A 23,398-nucleotide genomic window follows, 5' to 3' on the forward strand; every position below is an offset into this window, starting at 1 on the left:
AGACCATCCAAAGGTCATTATGACCAAAATGTGATTTTCAATAAAAATGCTTCTTCTTCCACAAATTTCATAACACAATGACGTCACGTGCATACCTGCATCAGCTTTAGCTAATGTCTAAAAGTTGAACAAAGAATTGAGGTCAAATGTCATTAAGGGGGTAAAATCTTACAATTGCATTATCTCGACATCCGTAAGGGGTATGGGGCTCAAACTCGGTGACAACAAATCTCATGACCAGGGGAACATTTTACAGGGGTCAGGTCAAAGGTAATGCAGAGGTCAAAATTTAGAAATGTATTTTTGGACATCTGTCTGGAATGTAATTCATAGGCCTACATTTACATGCGAGATATACAGGTTGTATTAAAACGATTGGTACGAATCCATATTTTGTTTATTAAAGAGCAAACTTCATGGAACATCATGATATCAGACATGTTATGTTATTTGTTCCTGAGAATAGAATAACCTAGATAACTTGCACAGTCATAAAGTGACCTTTGAATGCTTTTGCATGCATCTTTGAACTGGAAATAATATTACAGCAAGACATCATAAATACTTGAGAAGTAAAACATGTTTGATGTATATGATTTAATCAAAGTATCTATTCTGGCTGGAATACTTAGATTGTGCTTGAAATATTTGAGGTATAAAATTGTATACTTTTCAATAAAATATTGGGTAAGTTGGGATGAGTTGTTCTATATTATTATCAGGATCAGAAATATCAATGGACGATTGAGAGTAAAATCCAAGAATCTTGTCTTTTTTGCAATGTTCAACAAAAAGTAACAGATTTCCATTTGAGATACCCAAAATTAATATTGCGAGTATCCTGCTTTGTTTTTTTCTTTAGTGGTTACTTTGTAACTTGTTAATAGACATTTGTAACGACGCATAACGTAACAAAATCGCATAACATAACAAATTGCTACGTTATGCGTTCAAACCCGTTTGGCACTAAGGAAAAGGGACAACTTTTTTGCTGCTCGTCGCATAACGTAACAAAAAAATTAAAATGATCAAAAGTAACAAATACTTGAAAGATTTTATGTTTAATGTCCTCCCTCCCTCTGTTCAAGCCAAAACTCGGCCCATGCTATCTCGTCCACACCAAATTTGTCCCCGAAATAAAAAAATTCAAAAGTAACAAATACTTGAAAGATTTATGTTGGAAGTCCTCCTCCCTCTGTTCAAGTCAAAACTCGGCCCATGCTATCTCGTCCACACCAAATTTGTCCCCCGAAAAAAAAATCAAAAGTAACAAATACTTGAAAGATTTTATGTTGGAAGCCCTCCCTCCCTCTGTTCAAGTCAAAACTCGGCCCATGCTATCTCGTCCACACCAAATTTGTCCACCGAAATAAAAAAAATTCAAAAATAACAAATACTTAAAAGATTTTATGTTGGAAGTCCTCCTCCCTCTGTTCAAGTCAAAACTCGGCCCATGCTATCTCGTCCACACCAAATTTGTCCCCCGAAATAAAAATTTCAAAAATAACAAATTCTTCAAAATTCAAAATGTTGGAAGTCGTCCCTCCTTCTGTTCAAGTCAAAACTCGGCCCATGCCATATTTGTCCTCTATATACAAATTTAAAAAATAACGAATACTTCAGAGATCTTATGTTTAAAGTAGACCAACTATAAATTTCTTTTATCCGGATTACTTTGCACGAATCGACTTGACTTGACCTCCGGTTTATATTTGTCCCTTTTTGTATGTGTTTTTAGTACTGCAACGCATAAAGTAACAAAGTTGTTTTTTAGAGTTTTGAGCTCTATAAATTTCTTTTATCCGGATTTTTTTGCACGAAGCGACTTGAATTGACCTCCGGTTTATATTTATCGAAGAAAGAAAAAGATTCGAGGGGGTATAACTTTTTGTTACGTTATGCGTTTTAGAGGTTTCACTGTCTGAAAAGCTCTTTTATCCGGATTTTTCGCATATATGGACATGATTTGACCTCCAGTTAATATTTATCGAAGAAAGAAAAAGATTCGAGTGGGTCTAACTTTTTGTTACGTTATGCGTTTTGGAGGTTACACTGTCGGAAAAGCTCTTTTATCCGGATTTTTTCGCCTATATGGACATGACTTGACCTCCAGTTAATATTTATAGAAGGAAGAAAAAGATTCGAGTGGGTCTAACTTTTTGTTACGTTATGCGTTTTCGAGGTTACACTGGCGGAAAAACTCTTTTATCCGGATTTTTTTCGCATATATGGACATGACTTGACCTCCAGTTAATATTTATCGAAGAAAGAAAAAGATTCGAGTGGGTCTAACTTTTTGTTACGTTATGCGTTTTCGAGGTTACACTGGCGGAAAAGCTCTTTTATCCGGATTTTTTCGCATATATGGACATGACTTGACCTCCAGTTAATATTTATCGAAGAAAGAAAAAGATTCGAGTGGGTCTAACGTTTTGTTACGTTATGCGTTTTGACGATTTTACATGTCTAAAAGTTTGCTTTATCCGGATTTTTTTGCATGAATCGACTTGATTTGACCTACGCTGATTATTAATGGAAGAAAAAAGCAAATTCCTGGTGTTTTGGACCGCTTTGGAACAAAAATAAAATTTTGTTACGTTATGCGTCAGCCATGCTAAAATTTGTCCCTTTTGTATGTGTTTTTAGTACTCCGACGCATAACGTAACAAACTTGTTTTTTCGAGTTTTGAGCTCTATAAATTTCTTTTATCCGGATTTTTTGCACGAAGCGACTTGAATTGACCTCCGGTTTATATTTATCGAAGAAAGAAAAAGATTCGAGGGGGTATACCTTTTTGTTACGTTATGCGTTTTGGAGGTTATACTGTCTGAAAAGCTATTTTATCCGGATTTTTTCGCATATATGGACATGATTTGACCTCCAGTTAATATTTATCGAAGAAAGAAAAAGGTTTCAGTGGGTCTAACTTTTTGATACGTTATGCTTTTTCGAAGTTACACTGTCGGAACAGCTCTTTTATCCGGATTTTTTCGCATATATGGACATGACTTGACCTCCAGTTAATATTTATCGAAGAAAGAAAAAGATTCGCGTGGGTCTAACTTTTTGTTACGTTATGCGTTTTGGAGGTTACACTGTCGGAAAACCTCTTTTATCCGGATTTTTTTCGCAAATATAGACATGGCTTGCCCTCCAGTTAATATTTATCGAAGAAATAAAAAAGATTCGAGTGGGTCTAACTTTTTGTTACGTTATGCGTTTTGGAGGTTACACTGTCGGAAAACCTCTTTTATCCGGATTTTTTCGCATATATGGACATGACTTGACCTCCGGTTGATATTTATCGAAGAAAGAAAAAGATTCGAGTGGGTCTAACTTTTTGTGACGTTATGCGTTTTGGAGGTTACAGTGTCGGAAAAGCTCTTTTATCCGGAATTTTTCGCATATATGGACATGACTTGACCTCCGGGTAATATTTATCGAAGTAAGAAAAAGATTCGAGTTGGTCTAACTTTTTGTTACTTTATTCGTTTTGGAGTTTACACTGTCGGAAAAGCTCTTTTATCCGGATTTCTTCGCATATATGGACATGACTTGACCTCCAGTTAATATCGAAATAACAAACAGATTCGAGTGGGTCTAACTTTTTGTACGTAATGCGTTTTGGAGGTTACACTGTCGGAAAAATCGAGTGGGTCTAATTTTTGTTACGTTATGCGTTTTGATGGTTTACATGTCAAAAAATAGTTTTATCCGGATCTTTTTGCATGAATCGACTTGATTTGACCTCCGATGATTATTAATGGGAAAATTTTTTAGTTACGTTATGCGTCAGCCATGCTATGGGGCCCATGGGGCCCGAAGCAAAGAAAAGAGGTCTACCTATTACGATAATAAGTCAATTATCATTTGTTCTTGTTCAAAGATTGATGAATAAATAAAATGCATGCTTGAACCATATTTTGTACTTTTTTTTTAAAATTACAAAAAATGACTAATAAGGCAATTATTGTAGCACAGTAGGCTGTTTAGTATATGCATTAAAGATAGCTGTCACATCAACTTTTGTACTTTCTGAAGTATATCACTTGAATTTTGTTAAAGGTCCATGACGCAATCGACAGCCTCACCCTCACCAACGATTTTTCTCATTGCTGATATCACATACTAGATAGTAAATTTCTCATTACCATCCTGAAATGTGATGCTCCAAATCGATATATTTCCGACGAAATCGTGAAAAAATGTTCACACGGCCCTGGGAATTGTCGGCAGTAGCTATAGAATGGAATTGGAATAAATTCAAGACGTTTCACTTCAATACCGCTTCGCCCCAAAAAATACTATAATATAAAAGACACTATAATGATATAAACATGAAAACACAAACTTTTAAAAAGGGACGGAATAAATCAAAAGCATGAACACAAAAGTCTTCCAAAAATGATAAGAGGAACATGAAAATATAAGAGAGCATTCCATCCCCTGACCGGTAGTAGGGCGAATATGTGATGGGGTGTAGCGTCGCGAAATATATATGCTCGATCATACTAATTGACATTTACGGTGGCTGATATGTGACATATTTAATATTTTTTCGATATATCAAAAATTTAAAAAAAATGATATTAGCTATAAGTGACGAATAGAGGTTATCCACTTCACTCATGTGTGACATCTAACAAAAGGCACTGGTTCCCGTAGTATTCCTCATTCAAACTAATTCAATGCACGACCTCGGCGTTACCTGCATGACTTTGGCGGGCTATTTTGAAACAGTCATGGTTGCACATGCAGGTACTTCTTTAAAATGTCCTAAACAAGGTATAGCAGTCGTTGATAGGACATACAGCTTATAGAACATGTATAACATCTATTAAAATGTTTAATGGCTCTCATCAATACTTGCATTGATGGGGTTTTTATAATGAAAGACGGAGATAAAAAACCCAGACTAATTCGCGAGTTACATATGAATATGTGTATTAGACTGCTCCATAGACAATGTGTTGTAATTTCGTTCTGGTACACAAATTCACCATATCTTTGCTTAACGAATTAATCTGTAAGAAAATTTAATAATTCAATTCGCGAATTTAATCATTCAATTCGCGACTGAATCTAATATTTAATTCAGGAATTTAATATTTTATTCGCGAATAAAATCATTCTAATTCACGAATAAAACATTTAATTCATGAATAAAACATTTAATTCGCGAATAAAATATTTAATTCATGAATAAAACATTTAATTCACAAATAAAACGGTTAATTCGCGAATAAAACGTTTGATTCGCGAATGAAACGTTTAATTCCCGAATAATTATGACTTTATTTGCATTAATTATTTATTTTTTATGAGTCTGAAAAAAAGTCACATATCAGTCACCGACTCACCGTAGACATTAGATATTTTAAAAAATACTACCAGTCAGGGAATGGCGTGCTCTCCTATATTTTTGAATTCGAGACGTTTTACCCCGAAACTCATTCGCCCCAGATAGGTTCGTCCAACACAAATTTCGCATCACGACCAGTTCGCCCCAATTCACTCACTGTGTGTAACGTTGCCGTAGTGCTTACATGTAACCAATGCCATTCAATATACGATCAATCATGGCATTATTTTAACTTGGATGTTATACTGTTGGGGGTAGGCCTATTCTGGATTTTATTATATTCCCGAAAAAGATGTACCGTGGTGTTTAAATCCGTCATATTAAGAAAAAGCAAATGAATCAGGATCAAGTAATTACTGTAAATCATTTGCCAATTGTACTTGTTATTGGCTTCTATAAATAATATTCATTGCAATTAATACGCACCAGAATAATATTTTATACAGCAGACCTATAGTTGATTTTCTGTTGCTGTTGCTTTTTTTTGTTTTTTTTGTTTTTTGTTTTGTTTTTGGAATTGAGTCAGTTGTAAAGAATAATAATGACTTTTTTTTTTTTTTTGGAGCTTAAAATGAAGTCGAAACCTCTATCATATTAATTATTGTTGATTATTTTCGTGCACTTTTTGTAATGAGGAATCTAAAGACTAAAGAAGCACATTTTTTCGCGATATACCTGTTAGGCTAACAAAATGTTTCCAATAAGGGACCGCTCATTATTAATGTGGGAGGGGCGGGAAAATGTAGGGGGTTACGTGATTTTCACTTTAACAAACAGGGGGTTATGTGATTTTATTTTTCCTGATAGGGGGGTCATGTGAAATTTAATAGTCATTCACTATTTTTAATACCAAGAATCCTGGAAGGTCTTGCATAAAGTAACAATATCAATCATGCCATACATAATTGTCTAACTTGACTTGAACAACATTGTTCCCATTTTGCACCATATGTCACCATTTTAGCTTCAAAAAAAAAAAAAATTTGCGCGCTTCACGCGCATTTGTAGTTATAAACATTGTCAACAGCCAAAATGTGCTGGATTCACTATACCAAGCTCAAGAAATATTTTCTTTTTCCTACCCCGGGCTTCGCGCGCATTTGTACAATACACTTATTTTGTCGCCAAAAAGACCTGGATTCCCTATGACTTCAAGAAATTGTTTCCCACCCCATCACCCCAATGTCAAAATTCCAATCTCTGTAACTGAATTAATTAATATTTAAGTTTGCTTGAAGCGCGGAGGGGGGGGGTTAAGTGATTTTGTTTGATTCAATAGGGGGGGTTACATGAAATTGATTCATCGCAATAGTTAGGTATTTTTCACCCATAAAGCTCAACATTTTTGCCCCCCCGCATTAATAATGAGCGGTCCCAAAGTAACGCGAAAGTCTCAATGCGAACTGTGTTTTTATTTTCAGTTTCATGGTGTAGGCCTATGGAAACATATGCCTGAAAGTATTACCAAATCAATGCTGAGTATTTTTAGCGAAGCCTGTGCTTATAAGCCTGTACCCACGGCTAACTAAGACTCGAGGCTATGGTAGCCGTGCTTCGGGAAACGTGTTTGCAGTTAAGCCTGGTCTTACCCCAGGGGTGGGGGGCACTTCAATATGAAATGGATATAAATTAGGTGTAGGGCTGACACTTTCGCACTAAGGGGCATTCGGTGAGAGCAAAATTTAAAAAATATGGGATCATTGGGTGAGAACATGACTTTTTTTAAATGGAATCTTTGAGTGAGAGCTGAAACAGCGCCGCAAAAACCTCGAAAATCGAATTTCTAGTCCTAAATGGCTTCAAATTTCATTGTTTTTTCAAAATAAGTAACAAAATCAATGATAAATGAAAGTTGCTGTTCAAATTCAACTTGTAAGGGTATTTGGGTGACAGATCAAATTGAAAAATAGGGGTTCTTCGGGTGACAGAGCATGTGTTCGTAAAAAAATATTGGGTCTTTGGGTGACAGCGATGCTGAAAAAAGGGTCTTAACAGCCCTACATACGCGTCACCTCCAAAGTTGGAGTGCCCCCCGGGGGTCTTACGACCTTGTTAGCCTTGAGGCTAGACTAGCCAACTGCTTAGCAAATACTCGAGAAACTCGCCCCAGGAGACTATCGGTATAGGAATTTTTTCCGAAAAAGGGGGAGGGAGCATTTAGCGTGGACTCCAAAGAAAATGGGAGTGAAAATTAGATGTCATTGAGGAGGGAATTATAACTTTCTGGGCAAAAGTCTGCAAACACATTAAATTTGCCGGTAAATTTGTTGATGTAAAATTGGGAGATTGGGTGTAAGTTACGTCCGGTCCAAAAAAGGGGTCATTGGGTGTAAGCTGCTTAACAAATGGAATTCATTCATTTATTTTGTGTAGGCCTATAGTTTGCCTAAAAAAAAAGGACTATTGACACATGATGCATATGAAGCGTGCATATATAATTGAACTCAGTTGCCGTTTTTATTCGTTGTCTTTACCGTTTATGTACGAGTATGTAGGCCTTACTGATAGGGGATGTCACGCATCGATAGGGGATGTCATTTTTTGGAAAGGAAGTCATGAATATATCGGTGACAAGAGTCAATTTGTATGACCCCCTATCACTGGCTTAATTTTTTTTTATGACCCCCTAAATCTGGATGAAAATTTTTAGACTCCCCCCTTCCGCGATCCGCCAGACAGACTCAATCAATTATCGTTCAGGCAGTGCCGCCGAGAGCCATTACGGGCCCGGGGGTAAAATCAACGCACGGGCCCCTTTGATCCGAGTGATGATGGTGAGGGTGTATGACTTCATAGGTGGGGGTGGGGGTGTATGTGTGGTGGGGGGGGGGCAAAAGGGCGTAAATTTCTTGGTGACATGGGGACGGGGATTGGTGTAAAATGCTTGAACATTATGTTCAAAGTTGAAGCGCGCACAAATTTGAAATTTGAAAGTGACATATTAAGATTAAGTTTCTCTGAACATAGACTCTGAACAACTTCCGCGCAAAGTGCAGAAAATGTGCCAATTTAATATCAAGTTGAAGCTAAAATGATTAAGTTTGAACCGTTGAATTGGACAAATGCGCGCGAATCGCGCCAAAATTTGCAATTCGAAAATACCGGCTTTTGCTACCAGATTGAAGTTATTGGAAAAATTGTCAATTTTAAGTTGAATAATCAAAATTAATAATAATGAACGTTGGAGGGCAAAATGCGCGCGAAGCGCGGAAATCTTCAATTTGTGTTCCCACGATTAAGCTGCATTCCCTGATTTCTCGAAGTCTTCATTATATCGAGGATGATCATCATTGTGGCAGTAACATAATAATCATGTGAAATAGTTTTAGAAATTGTATGTCAAAGGCTAGCTTGTATTGTTAATTCACGTTTCTTTTACTTGTTTTTACAGGCCCGCTACTTTTGTTTGCTTTTTATGGGCCGTAAAAGAGCAAAGAAAACATACCCTGTAATGAACCAGTAAAAGCAAAGAAAACCGTAACCGAAAGAGACCGTAGTGGGCCCGTAAAAAGTAAAGAAAAGATACCGTGGCCCGGGGGTAACACACCCCCTTAACCCCCCTTGTCGCCGGCACTGACATTCGTTGAACTAGCGCGAAGCGTGGACAAACTTTGATTGTAAGTGCAAAGAAAGGGTGCGGTGCATGCGAACATTTTCATTGTATGTGTACAAATGTTGCAGTATACGAGTATAACTCTACATTTTTATTCTAAGTTAAAAGAATGCTCGCATAACGCGCTAAAATTTTGTGTCACAAGCCCTTAATAATTTTATACACCCCCCAATTTTGGATTTATAATACTGAATATTTTTGGTATAGGCCTACAAACGCTATGATCCCCAGTAAATTCATGACCACCCCTACTTGTAATGTGTGCCGACTGGGGACCTTTTTTTAACAACTGGGGACTTTTTTTATGAGTTGTGTGTCGACCGGGGACTTTTATGTGCCAAACTCCTACTAATCGGGGAGCTGTGTGTTCTCAAGTTTAGTACAACCGGGAACCTCACCCTACACCTAAAAAGTACCCAGTTGGAGTAATGCTATTTAGGGGGAGCCCTAGCCCAAGTTTTACAACTGGGGACGTCCCCGCTTTGCGCATGGTCCCCAATTAGTGGAACACACAAAAAAGTCCTCATTCGTAGGGTTTTACAAGCCCCCCCACGCCCAATTTCAAAGAAAATGATATCCCTCTTAAGAACTCACACCACCAAGTTGCAAATCTTGTTAAGCCCTAGGCCTATTAGTTTAGTGGAAGAAGGGGGCCTTCGTACTCGTGCAGAATCATTATGATCAGAAGAATAGGCTTCTTTGGCGTGTTTTTTGACGAAACCTGAGAAATTTTGGAATTTAAGCCCTGTTGTATCAAATTTGACCCCTGTTGACCCTATAGACATTTTTTAAAAAAATTTTCAAGTAGCATATCGTTTTCTACGCATTTTTTTCTGATCTACAGACGTCGATTAGAAGTTGATTTCTGCGTGTGCACCGCACGGTAGTCACTTCTTCCAACTAAACTATATATGGCCAGGTGGTGGCGGATGCGATATCGCCATTTTTGACGTCACCATTGGATAAACACGTAAACATAAAACCTTCACAAACAATTCTAAATGTGTTATGTGGTGTCAAAGTAAAATTTAATATATTATTCTCAAACCCCCTGAGGTTCGACAAAGTACCCCACTGTAAGTATGTTGTTTTTCAATTTGTAACCGTCTATTTTGAATGGGGCTGTCGGCCTTGTATTTTCGCCATCCTCGTACGTCACGTGTCGCGTGAACTATACCGCCTGATAAGGCGACGACATGTGCCATTAGAGCCGGCACACTACTATTTTCTTCCGCATTTGGTGTAACCCCTGATAGTTCCGGTAAAACATAGGTCCATAGGCCTACTGCAAACAAGTGGGTGTCGCTTTGGAGCAAGATGAATAGCCACGACTGTTAATTATAATTTGGGCCTAAATTAAAAGATATGTAACTGATAAATGTTCAGAATATCACCAAATGGTGCATGATCTGGAACGAAGTATGGGCGCTCGAAACAAATCCGCGTGCAGATTTGGTATTAAGGAAGCAAACGTGCAAGCTCATAAATTATGGTGGCGCTCTTCAGGTGGGCATCAAAGTGGTCCAAAACCTCTAGAAATTGTTTTTTTCTTTCATAAATAATGATCGGAGATCAAATCCAAGTCGATGTTTGCAAAAAATCCGACTGAAAGAGATTTTTTGAGAGTGTAACCTCCAGAACGCATAACGTAACAAAAACTTAGACCCGTTCCAAACTTTTTTTTTCTTCGATAGTTAGGAACGGGAGGTCAAGTCAAGTCGATTCATGCAAAAAATCCGGATAAAAGAGCTTTTCCGACAGTGTAACCTCCAGAACGCATAACGTAACAAAAACTTAGACCCGTTCCAAACTTTTTTTTTCTTCGATAATTAGGAACGGGAGGTCAAGTCAAGTCGATTCATGCAAAAAATCCGGATAAAAGAGCTTTTCCGACAGTGTAACCTCCAGAACGCATAACGTAACAAAAACTTAGACCCGTTCCAAACTTTTTTTTTTTCTTCGATAATTAGGAACGGGAGGTCGAGTCAAGTCGATTCATGCAAAAAAATCCGGATAAAAGAGCTTTTCCGACAGTGTAACCTCCAGAACGCATAACGTAACAAAAACTTAGACCCGTTCCAAACTTTTTTTTCTTCGATAATTAGGAACGGGAGGTCAAGTCAAGTCGATTCATGCAAAAAAATCCGGATAAAAGAGCTTTTCCGACAGTGTAACCTCCAGAACGCATAACGTAACAAAAACTTAGACCCGTTCCAAACTTTTTTTTTCTTCGATAATTAGGAACGGGAGGTCAAGTCAAGTCGATTCATGCAAAAAAATCCGGATAAAAGAGCTTTTCCGACAGTGTAACCTCCAGAACGCATAACGTAACAAAAACTTAGACCCACTCGAATCTTTTTCTTTCTTCAATAAATATTAACCGGAGGTCAAGTCATGTCCATATATGCGAAAAAATCCGGATAAAAGAGGTTTTCCGACAGTGTACCCTCCAAAACGCATAACGTAACAAAAAGTTAGACCCACTCGAATCTTTTTCTTTCTTCGATAAATATTAACCGGAGGTCAAGTCATGTCCATATATGCGAAAAAATCCGGATAAAAGAGGTTTTCCGACAGTGTAACCTCCAAAACGCATAACGTAACAAAAAGTTAGACCCACTCGAATCTTTTTCTTTCTTCAATAAATATTAAGCGGAGGTCAAGTCATGTCCATATATGCGAAAAATCCGGATAAAAGAGCTTTTCCGACAGTGTAACCTCCAAAACGCATAACGTAACAAAAAGTTAGACCCACTCGAATCTTTTTCTTTCTTCGATAAATATTAACTGGAGGTCAAGTCATGTCCATATATGCGAAAAAATCCGGATAAAAGAGCTTTTCAGCCAGTTTAACCTCAAAACGCATAATGTAACAAAAAGTTAGACCCACTCGAATCTTTTTCTTTCTTCGATAAATATAAACCGGAGGTCAATTCAAGTTGATTCGTGCAAAAAATCCGGATAAAAGAAATTTATAGAGCTTAAAACTCGAAAAAACAAGTTTGTTACGTTATGCGTTGGAGTACTAAAAACACATACAAAAAGGGACAAATATAAACCGGAGGTCAAGTCAAGTCGATTCGTGCAAAGTAATCCGGATAAAAGAAATTTATAGTTGGTCTACTTTAAACATAAGATCTCTGAAGTATTCGTTATTTTTTAAATTTGTACATAGAGGACAAATATGGCATGGGCCGAGTTTTGACTTGAACAGAAGGAGGCACGACTTCCAACATATTGAATTTTTGAAGAATTTTTTATTTTTTATTTCGGGGGACAAATTTGGTGTGGACGAGATAGCATGGGCCGAGTTTTGACTTGAACAGAGGGAGGGAGGACTTCCAACATAAAATCTTTTAAGTATTTGTTACTTTTGAATTTTTTTTTTATTTCGAGGGACAAATTTGGTGTGGACGAGATAGCATGGGCCGAGTTTTGACTTGAACAGAAGGAGGGAGGACATTAAACATAAAATCTTTTAAGTATTTGTTACTTTTGAATTTTTTTATTTCTTGGGACAAATTTGGTGTGGACGAGATAGCATGGGCCGAGTTTTGACTTGAACAGAGGGAGGAGGACATTAAACATAAAATCTTTCAAGTATTTGTTACTTTTGAATTTTTTTATTTCGGGGGACAAATTTGGTGTGGACGAGATAGCATGGGCCGAGTTTTGACTTGAACAGAGGGAGGGAGGACATTAAACATAAAATCTTTCAAGTATTTGTTACTTTTGAATTTTTTTTATTTCGGGGGACAAATTTGGTGTGGACGACATAGCATGGGCCGAGTTTTGACTTGAACAGAGGGAGGGAGTACATTAAAATCTTTCAAGTATTTGGAGACCTTGAAGCCATTTTGGGGGGATCATTGGGTGTAAGCTGATGCAAAAGGGGGTCAGTGGGTGACAGATTTGCAAAAAAGTCCACTTTTCAGAGGGAATGTTACAATGTACCCAACAGGGACCGAATTAGTCGTTAACTGTGCAAAGGTTAAATGTTAGGGGGTGGGTGAAAGTCCACATTTTGGGAGTTCTGCGGCCCCAAATCCTGGCTAAGATATAGGTTTAGCTATCAACAATACGGAATCGCTTAAAATGTTTTGCAGCAACTTTTAAACATGTTTCTTGCATGTTTTATACCATTATACCCGGAATTGAAACGTTTTCTAACAACCTCTACTAACCTTATGTTTTATGTTTGTTGGGATAAAGTTAAAATCAATCATTCTGTCACGAGCTGTTTCAAAAGTAATCTGAGGGATTGTGTGAGTAGGCCTACCAACATTATCACAGGTCTGGATAATTATGTTTATCAAGCTAACATGATCATTACTATACTGGATGAATAATCTACGCCAAGACACCATGATTATCATCACCGTTTACCATGTTTACTAAACACTCCCGTTTACTAACCGCTCCCGTTTACTCAACTAGCGGGGACCCGCGCGAAGCGCGGGTCTCCCGCTAGTTAAACATAAAATCTTTCAAGTATTTGTTACTTTTGAATTTTTTTTTATTTCGGGGGACAAATTTGGTGTGGACGAGATAGCATGGGCCGAGTTTTGACTTGAACAGAGGAGGAGGACATTAAACATAAAATCTTTCAAGTATTTGTCATTTCTGATCATTTTAATTTTTTGTTACGTTATGCGTCGAGCAGCCAAAAAGTTGTCCCTTTTTCTTAGTGCCAAACGGTTTTGAACGCATAACATAACAATTTGTTACGTTATGCGTTTTTGTTACGTTATGCGTCGTTACAGACGTTTTCAACAATGCCACGATAATTGTATTTCAAACACCAGTATGAGGTAACATTTTGTTTTCTTACATTATATTATTTACAGGCTGATTGTGATATTTTGAAACAAAGCAAATAAGAACACAGCCAATCTACATTGGGACAATTTTTAGATGGCTTAGAGGAATGTAAATTTGCACTTTCAGCTCCAAACAAGATCTTTAGATGTCAAGTCAACTCGAAAATAATGTTGACACGTGTTGCTGAAACAAATGAACCTCAAGATCTACATAAGAATATTTATTCTTATGATACTATTCTTGCATAGATAAGATTCTGGCATACATCATGTTCATTCGATTTTAGTATACGTGCAACATGGCATAATGCATGAAAGACATACGATATCTTTCAGCTTTATGATTGTAAATGAGTTATAGAAACATCTATATTTTAAAGGTTAAGTAATGTTTATTTTTCCATTTATTATCAGCTTGGTAACTTTAGTCAACTTTATAATGAAGAAATACCTTAAAAGACATGTGCTTCCTTAACGGAGATTTTCAGTTTTGTGATCTTGCTAAAATACCATATAGAAACACTGAATTTTCTATTAAACCAAGCAACACCATCCAAAGATAATCTGATTTGTTTCCCACAGTCTAGGCCTACAGCGTATGGTTGGTTCAATTGGTGGAAGATGAAAACAAAACAAAATTTGGATGTATATTCTATAGAATGCTTGTGAATTCATTTAATAAAAATGAAAATTTTAAAGAAGTTCTGAGGGAGGCGAAATGATAGGGGTTGCTTGAATTATTATTTGTTAACTATAATGTTCACTAGAATGAATGAAGTATAATGAGGTAATAATTTTTGTATTACAATTATATTGTATTTTACCAATCGTTAAAAACAAAGCAAATAAGGGCATGGTCTACGTTGTGACAATTTATCAATATTTCCAAAAACAGCGTGAAAAAAAACAATACATGGATCTTAATGTAGTGATTCCTCAAAGCAATGTAAACATTGCACTTTCAGTTCCATACAACTTCTTATGTGTAAGCTAGAATATCATTTTGACACTTGCCTGTCCTCAGCAACATGTAGTACAATTAGGCGTCGAAACTTACATGCAAAGTGTCATCATGATTATGCACTAATAAAAAACTGAATTGCCAGGTCTATAATAACTCATATTTATATGTTGATGCTAAGTAATGTTGTATGATCATGAATTAAATCCTAAGGGAGTGCTGCGTACCAAATAATTGTTTATTTCTTACTTTTGTTTGAGTGTTTGACCACGTATTTTAGGTTTTTCTCATTTTAGATCGAATAAAATCTAGAAACACTTAAATTTTAGTAACATTTTGCTTTTGTTATCCATGATATTAAAGTTTAAAACCTTACTCAACTTAATAACCAGTTCTAAATAAAGCATGTAGTTGAAATAATCACATATTTCATTAATATTACAATATTTTCAGTTTGTAATATTGCTAAAAATACCATATAGAAACACTGTATTTTCTTAAAAAAGCAACACCGCCCCAAGATATTCTAATTTGTTTCCCACAGCCACATGTTGGGTCACTCTAATGACACCAACAAATATTCAAAATTTGGATGTATATTTTTTATATTTGCATTTGAATTCTTCAACTAAAAATTCAATTTTTTAAGTCATTTTGAGGGGGTGTGTTTAGACACCCCTAGAGCCAAATGATAGGGGTTGGTTGAATGTCAATTGTTCCCTGTAATGCCCGGGGTAGATGTATCCTACAAATACTTAATTTTAAAAATTGGCTTAAATTCAGGAAAAAATTAATCCATTTTTAAGGGGGTAGATTGTACCAAAACAAATAAGGGCTATAAACCCTTAACAAGGGGGGTCAGAATCCTGGAAAAGTTTTAAAGAGAATGTTTCATCAAACACCCCTACTACACCAAATATGGGTAAATTCGGACAACCTTGATGTTCCTGCCACTGACCGGTTTTCTCCGGCATGATCAATTAAGGGTAGAGACAATATAAATTTTTACCAAAGGAACATATTCTGGTTTATACCATGATATTGTTGTATCTCATAATTGAATCCACTAGTTCCTCAACAGCTACGCATGGCTATTGTGTTCCGACCTGTTTAACGAGGGACCTTCGACTAAGGCTATTGACAATATCCTGGTCACTGACCTCTGTAGATGTCAGTAAGCCTGGTTCGTGTCTTCTCCACCACGCATACGCGGCAGCCCCTCAACTGCTTGGACCCATTTGTTTGTTCTGCACAAGCCTTACATTATTGGTTTTTATAGAAACCAAAAATAACGGGAGATATTCATCATTTTCTACCCGGTTGTCAAAGATTCATCGTCTGAACAGCAGATAAACCACCCTATGCCATGTACAACTCGGTTTATGTACTTGTCACGGGGTTATAGTGCATTCGAAAGCAATATAAAGGGCGTAAACCACCAAATAACTTCTCCATTGAAAAGCACGTAAAAATCACCTTTTTTAAACGGCGTTTTCTACCAGGCGTGACAATATTTTTCACTTTTAACGTCATCCCTGTATTAATTAAGGACTGAAATTTTATTTAAGCTTCAATTTTGGGGAACTTTATAGAATCAGTTTTTATTAAAAATGTTGAAAAGCGACGCCGCTATTTCAACGCCAAAACTAGCATTAAAACTTGTTCCGTTAGCAGTAATTCGGACAGGGCCTACTTTTCTTGTGAAATCGATTTGTATAATTTCATATCTATTTTAGTCATTAATAGGTTAGCATCTTTCATTTAAATCAGAACATGCCAACCTCACGAAGAACATGGTCCCTAAGGACACCACATTGTCTCATGTAGGCATATACGTTTAACCGGAACTCATCACCATTGCACCTTTCGCGCAGTGATTTAGTGTAATACGCCCTAAACTGCTTTAAAACTGCCCTCCTCTGTCATCACTCTATTTATTATGTCATGCTAGTCCCAATGTCTTATTTTAAATCTAAATTCTCTACACGCGGATTTGCCGACCGTAGACGACAAGTTTAATTTTTTTAATTAAAAAATTGATGAGTTAGTTGCAAAACAGTTGTAAATTCGCAAGACCATATTTGGAATCGGCATGAAAAATGCATCAAAATGAGTACAAACAAACCTAGTATTGGTTCAGCAGATATTTTTGGTAATATCTCAAAAACTTGACTTTTTATGTTATGCTTATGGCTGGCAAACAGAGCATTAAGCAAGGGGCTGGGCAATACTCGCGTACAAAAACCCAATGTACACGTACCGTAACTCAACTCAAGGTAACCGTAACTACCATAATTTAAACAAACAAACATAAAAACGTCAACAACAATATCAACATTTCCGTTTTATGTCAGTGAGCTTTAGAACCTGTTACCTGATATGTTATCTTACCAACTTTCTAACGCCCAATAATTGTGTAAGTTGTCTCCACATTAAATGACATAATAGTAACTCGAATTGTCTAGAATAACTGTCAAATGTTTGTATTTTGTTTTTGTCCTTTTAACAGTGCATTCTTACAAACACAACGCCGAATTCAGGAAATTTCTTCTCACTGCTTTTCGAGGTTTGGGAATCGGGAAACGTAGCTATGAAGCCGATATTGTAGAAGAATCTAAGGCTCTGGTGGATGAGTTAAACACCCAAGTGGGAAAACCGTGTAATCCACATCGTTATGTTACAAACACCGCCGCCAACGTTCTCTTTAAGATCTTGTATGGGAAGCGTCATCAGTACGATGATGATAAATTTCGTCATCTGCTCGATCTTAATCACAGACTTAGAGAACTCTTTGGATCAGGATTTTGGTCCGTCCTGCTTCCGTACTATTTTCCAAACAAAGACAGCAGGGAATTGTTAAAGCTTTATAAAGATATTATCGCCTTTCTCGACAAACTTATTGATGAACACCGCGAACACTTCGATGCCGAAAACCCAGCTGATTTAATTGACTTATATTTGAAAGAAATGGATGAAAAGCCAACACCACATGACCCTTACTCGCACCTGCACGAACACAATATGAAAGGTGTATTGTATCTCTTGTTTTTGGCAGGAGGTCATACGGTGTCTACTACCTTAGAATGGTGTTGCTTATACATGATGGCACATCCAGAAATCCAGCAGAAGATTCATGAAGAAATAGATTCAGTTGTTGGCCACAATCGGGTTCCGCTGCTTGCCGACCAAAACAACCTGCCATACACCAGAGCTACATTGTTGGAGATTCAACGCCATGTAACTCTGCTGCCACTCAATGATTTCCATGCGGCTGGTAACGAGACATCACTCTCTGGGTACCGTATTCCTAAAGGTGCCCTGATCATTTCAAACCTTTACGCCGTGATGAGAGACCCGATTGCGTTTCCAGAACCAGACCAGTTCAAACCTGAAAGATTCATTGATGAAAATGGGGAGTATGTTGAAAGAAAGGAGGTTATTCCTTTCGCAGTTGGTAAGTAAAGTATTGTCGAATATAAATTTACAAATACAAGTAACTTGAACATTAGAGTGGCTACATTATGGTATAGGCATGAAAGTGGATGACCATCGGTTGACTCTTCTTTTGTCACATCATCAGAAGATACACCCGTGCATTTAAAGCTTTCTTAAAACTACAATGCGCCTCAACTCTACTATTATATACGAGGAGGGCAAGAGAAAATGATGTATTTGCTTTAAGGCGAGATGGAACGGCGTCTGTTTTGCTCAAATAATGAGAAATAATTGACAAACGAAATCCAGGGAGAGGTATTTTTTCAATACGTGAGATCACAAGGCACATTGTAACGGGTTTCTGCCATATCCGATGAGCATGGTTTTTCCTGGGAGTAGGAAAATATCGAAAACTTTTAAACGCGTTTTATTATTTGTCGTAACTGCAATACATATGGAAATACAAGTGTGACTAGTGGCATCCTTGACTTATTTCCATAAGGTCAAAGTATAACCCTGAAGACACAAACTGTTAAGCCAAATTACCAAAACTTGCCAATAATGTACTGAAAGCCATGACTCGCCTTAAAATAACACCTTGTTGTTCGATACTTTGGATTATCACAAAATATTGATGATTATTTTTACCTATCCACATGTTTAACATTTAATTAATGGATGTTGTGTGTTTTGTGCGTTTTTACTTCCCTTTATCAGGTCGTCGCAGTTGTGCAGGGCAGAATATTGCCAAAATGGAGCTATTTGTCTTTTTCACTCATCTCCTTCATCGATTTTCACTTGTCAAACCAGACGATGTGCCACGTGTAAGCTTTGAAGGAATATACGGGAGTTCTTTTGTACCAAAGCCATTCATGACTATATTTCTTCCCAGAAATTGAGTTGCCGAGTAACTATATAAACAGGCTGCAAAATGATTTAATATAAATCAACATGATCAAGATGCTAATCATGCCAGAACAAAAGTTATAATGGGAAGTCTAATTTTGGTTGTCTAGAGGGGTAATATTAATTTTTACTTGAAACCATAAGGGGGATATTAGTTTTAAATGATAATAAAGGCAAGACAAGGGGAATTCAAATTTGAACGCGGTCGCGAGCGGGGAAAGCAAATGTTTTTGTCGATGTTATTGTCAAACTCTCGCCCCTGACGTAAATATTGAACGGTCCATGAAACAAAAACAAAAAAATAACCACCGTGTTCTGCGGACAGACGGACCTTTCAATTAGGGTCAGTCGGGAGGGCATTTGTTGTAAATAATTAACTCTAAAAATCACCCAAATCTGTAAATAAATTACATATTTTCCTGGGTTTCACGGGTTGTTGCCAAACTGTTTGCTTAGTGACGGAGGAGCACAAATCGGCTGGGAACCGATTGATAGGAGAACGTGTGGGTGTGCGTACGTGTTGGCCGACAAACGAGGACACACACAAGATTTTTCACCCTAAACTGTGGACCTACTTCCAACCGAGGACTGTCCTCGGTCTCAAACTGCTGCAAAAGACCTCAAATGCATGCTAAATGCTTTAAACGCTATTTGCCTGAAACCGAGGACCACACGTGTAAAAACTAACGTCCACAGGGTGATGGCTAAAATTCCGTTTCGTATTATACACAAAAAAAATCCGCCATTTTAGTCCACGGTTAGGCGATGAAAACATCATACACACGTCCTCGGTTAGATAGCAAAACACAATGTCCACGTTTGGAGGCGAACACAGACAGGTGTGGGGGTGTGTGTGTGTGTGTGTGTGGGGGGTTTGTGGGAAGGTGTTTTGTTTTGTTGGTGACGCGACGATATTGGAACGTGTTTGGCGGGAATGTTTTACTTTGTTTTGTAAATTTTTGGAACGCCTATTTTGCTGGCCCCAATTACATGTATATATTGAAACTGCAGAAAACTTGTATTTCAGATTATTTTAGCTCGAAATTTCGAGTGCCTAACGCTAAGTTCAATTTCACGCCAGGTGGAAAGTGGGAGTTATAATGGGGAATCCGAATTTTGGTGGGACTTGAGAGGTTGAACCATGGTGGGGTCTTTAGGGGAATCTGATTTTTACTTGAACCATGAGGGGAGTGTTAGTTTTAAATGGTAAAAAAGGGGGGGGAGGAAACAAGGGGAATTTAGAAAGTTTAAGCGCGGACGAGAAGGGAAAATCAAAGACCCATTTTGTCGATTATTTGTCAAAACTCTCGGCCCCTGGCGTCAATTTGAACGGTAAAAAAAAAAAAAAAAATGTTCTACGGGCAGATGGACCTTTCAAGTAGGGTCAGTCGACCGGGCATTTTTTGTTAGCAATTAACTCTAACAAAAATGCATATTTTCCTGGGTTGCACGGGTTGTTGCCAAACAACGAAGGAACATAAATCGGCTGGGACCGAGACTAGGTTGATAAGAGAACACGTGGGTGTGTGTGTGGCAAGGTGTTTTGTTTTGCTGGTGACACGATGATATTAAAACGTGTATGGGGCCGGGGATTTGTTTTGTAAATTTTATTGGAACGCCTATTCTGCTAGCCGTAAAAATATAAAAACCTTGTTTTTTAGTTTATTTTAGCTCGAAAGTTCGAGTGCCTAACGCTAACTACCTAAATAAAGCAATAGTTAAAAACCATGGGTTAAAACTGAAAAGTTTCATCTGTAGGATTGTTCGTGAAATTATTCAACTTTTGATAGGTAAATCCAGAGATTAAAACTTACGTTTCTTAGCTTTTGATAGCAGGATATGCCATCTTGATCACAGGTGCTTTCCAGGCTCACTGCATCTCCCGCGGGAACTGGTAGTCTCGTGCCTACGATGTGATGTGTGCTTAATCAGTGAGTCATATACGTGGTCAAGAGAATACATTCAATGTCTCTGTTCATGTTAGTTATCAAACTTCAAAAGCCTTGGCAGAGATCCTTGCAGCGATTGCGGGAAATACCGAAACCACGTAACCAACTCAAAATCTCTTGCTGAAGAGCTAACAGGCTAAGGAGATATGAAGTTGTGTCTCTTTTCACAAACACTCCCGTAGAAAAAGCATTGGATGTCATAAAGACGAAGCTGGAGCAAGATAGTTCTCTTCCAACACGCACAAATCTTTGTGTGGAAGACGTCATGGAGTTACTTGAATTTACTGTGACAACTACTTACTTCTCCTTTCGCGGCAACGCTTTGGGACAGCTACAAATCCATTGAAAAGTTTTCACCATTATTGTATAATGTAAACAATTGTTTTAAACATAACACGTGGATGTCCAAAGCAAAAGCAAAAAGGAATACTTGACCATTTTTCAAAATGAAGGTCCAATTGAAGCCATTTGCATGGGGACTGTATTTACAGTATATATTTCAGAATCTCAGGCAGGATTTAGAGCAGGCAGGAGTACAGTAGACCAATTGTTTTCCCTACGACAACTGGCTGAAAAATGCACGGAGATAGGGAAACCACTATACTGCTGCTACATCGACTATCAAAAAGCTTTTGATACTGTTTGGCAAGAAGGTCTTTGGAAGGCTATGGACCACCTAGGCTACTCTAGAAAAAAGGTTAGACTTCTCCAAGCCTTATATAACACCTCTAAAAGTACAGTAAGAGTGAATGAAGAGCTGACAAACTGGTTCACCACTCAAACAGGAGTCAGACAGGGATGTATTCTCTCCCCCAGCTGTTTAACATCTTGCTGGTCCTACGCCTAGCTATTGAAGACGTCAGCATTGGAATTACAATTCAAGGACAGCTCATCAACAACCTGAGATTTGCCGATGATATTGTTTTACTGGCCGACTCTGAAATTAACCTCCAAACTCTAGTCGACAAAGTATACAATGAAAGCAAGAAGTTTGGTCTGACCATAAACATCGCTAAAACCGAAGTCCAGGTGATTGGTAGAGAAACAGCAAAAGCCACCATATCCATTGGAAATTCCACCCTTGAGCAAGTGGAATCATTCATCTATCTAGGTGGAGTGATCACTGAAAAGGCAAGCAGCGAGAAGGACATCAAAAGGAGAATTGGCTTGGCCATGGGCATCATGCAAAAACTCGACCCCATCTGGAAATCCAAAGAAATATCCACCCTAACAAAATTGGAATTGTACAAAGTACTGGTGCTTTCTATAGCAACCTATGCCTCTGAAGCTTGGACAATCAAAAAACGTGATGAGCAGCGACTTCTGGTATTTGAAATGGCTTGTCTCAGAAAAATCCTGGGTGTTACTAGAAGAGACATGATTAGGAACACCTCAATCAGAGACACCCTTGATTACCAGTGCACTGTAATGAACAAGATCCGTGCAAAACAGCTGTCCTACTATGGCCATGTGAAAAGAATGCCTCCATCCAGATACCCAAAAATCGTACTAGAAGGAAGGATCCCAGGGAAACGACCTAAAGGAAGACCCCAATGCGCTGGATGGACAACATCAAAGCAAACTGCAGTGCAGTGGGAATCCAATCCGTAGTAGAAGCCGGTCGGATGGCAAACAACAGAGCTGAGTGGCGAAGCATAGTGGCTAGGCAGCTATCTCCAGGACCTACCTGTGTCATGGGAGGAAAGCTTTAAGTGAAGTGAAGTGAAGTGTATTTACATTATGGAGAATTTTGAAAATTGTTTTTCGGTGCATAATTTTTAAAATATTATTGCCTTAAACAAAAAACAAAAAAGGCCCGAACTGAATTTGCAAAATTAAAAATGTTACACTGGTCCACTGACACTTATATATAAGACTTCAGACTCGTAATTTCAGGTAGAGCACGCATGGATTGATATGTTAAAGTCAGTAATAGACCCAAGTCCGTCTTAAATACTGACTTTGTTGACAAAATGTCACGGGCCCTGCATATCGACGGGCCGGCAGTAATTTTCACAGCCTTCTGGGCCAAGGACCCACCTTTAAGCACTGCCTATAATAATCACATGCCTATACTTAGGCTATCCTGGGCCTACTCAATAACGTGCAATTTAACCTTTTCTCTTCTTTTGTCTTTCTTGTCAATCACTAAAACTGGGAGGAATTTGATATCGTGTCCTCTACCCTTCAGAAAGTACCCCTCCCCCAATACTACTTACATGGGCCTACTAAATTACGTGCAATTTAACTTTTTCTCTTCTCTTCTCTCTTCAATTTTTCTCACTTTCTTTTCTTTTTTTCTCTCCTTTCCCCCTTTGTTATCTACTTGTCAGTCACTACTAAAAATACTG

At 37.8% G+C, this 23,398-nt stretch overlaps 1 protein-coding gene across 1 annotated transcript in view; it reads left to right on the plus strand.

Annotated features, from left to right (window-relative positions):
- LOC140140632 (cytochrome P450 2U1-like) overlaps positions 1 to 19,588 on the plus strand; it is a 32,246-nt gene extending 12,658 nt beyond the window's left edge. The window contains exons 3-4 of the mRNA XM_072162388.1: positions 17,267 to 18,211; positions 18,910 to 19,588. Coding sequence (XP_072018489.1) covers positions 17,267 to 18,211; positions 18,910 to 19,091 — 1,127 coding nt within the window. The 3' untranslated portion in view covers positions 19,092 to 19,588. The remainder of the gene's footprint in view (positions 1 to 17,266; positions 18,212 to 18,909) is intronic.
- The last annotated feature ends 3,810 nt before the right edge of the window (positions 19,589 to 23,398 follow it).

The sequence above is a fragment of the Amphiura filiformis genome, chromosome 19, assembly GCF_039555335.1.
Source record: "Amphiura filiformis chromosome 19, Afil_fr2py, whole genome shotgun sequence".
NCBI lineage: Eukaryota > Metazoa > Echinodermata > Ophiuroidea > Amphilepidida > Amphiuridae > Amphiura > Amphiura filiformis.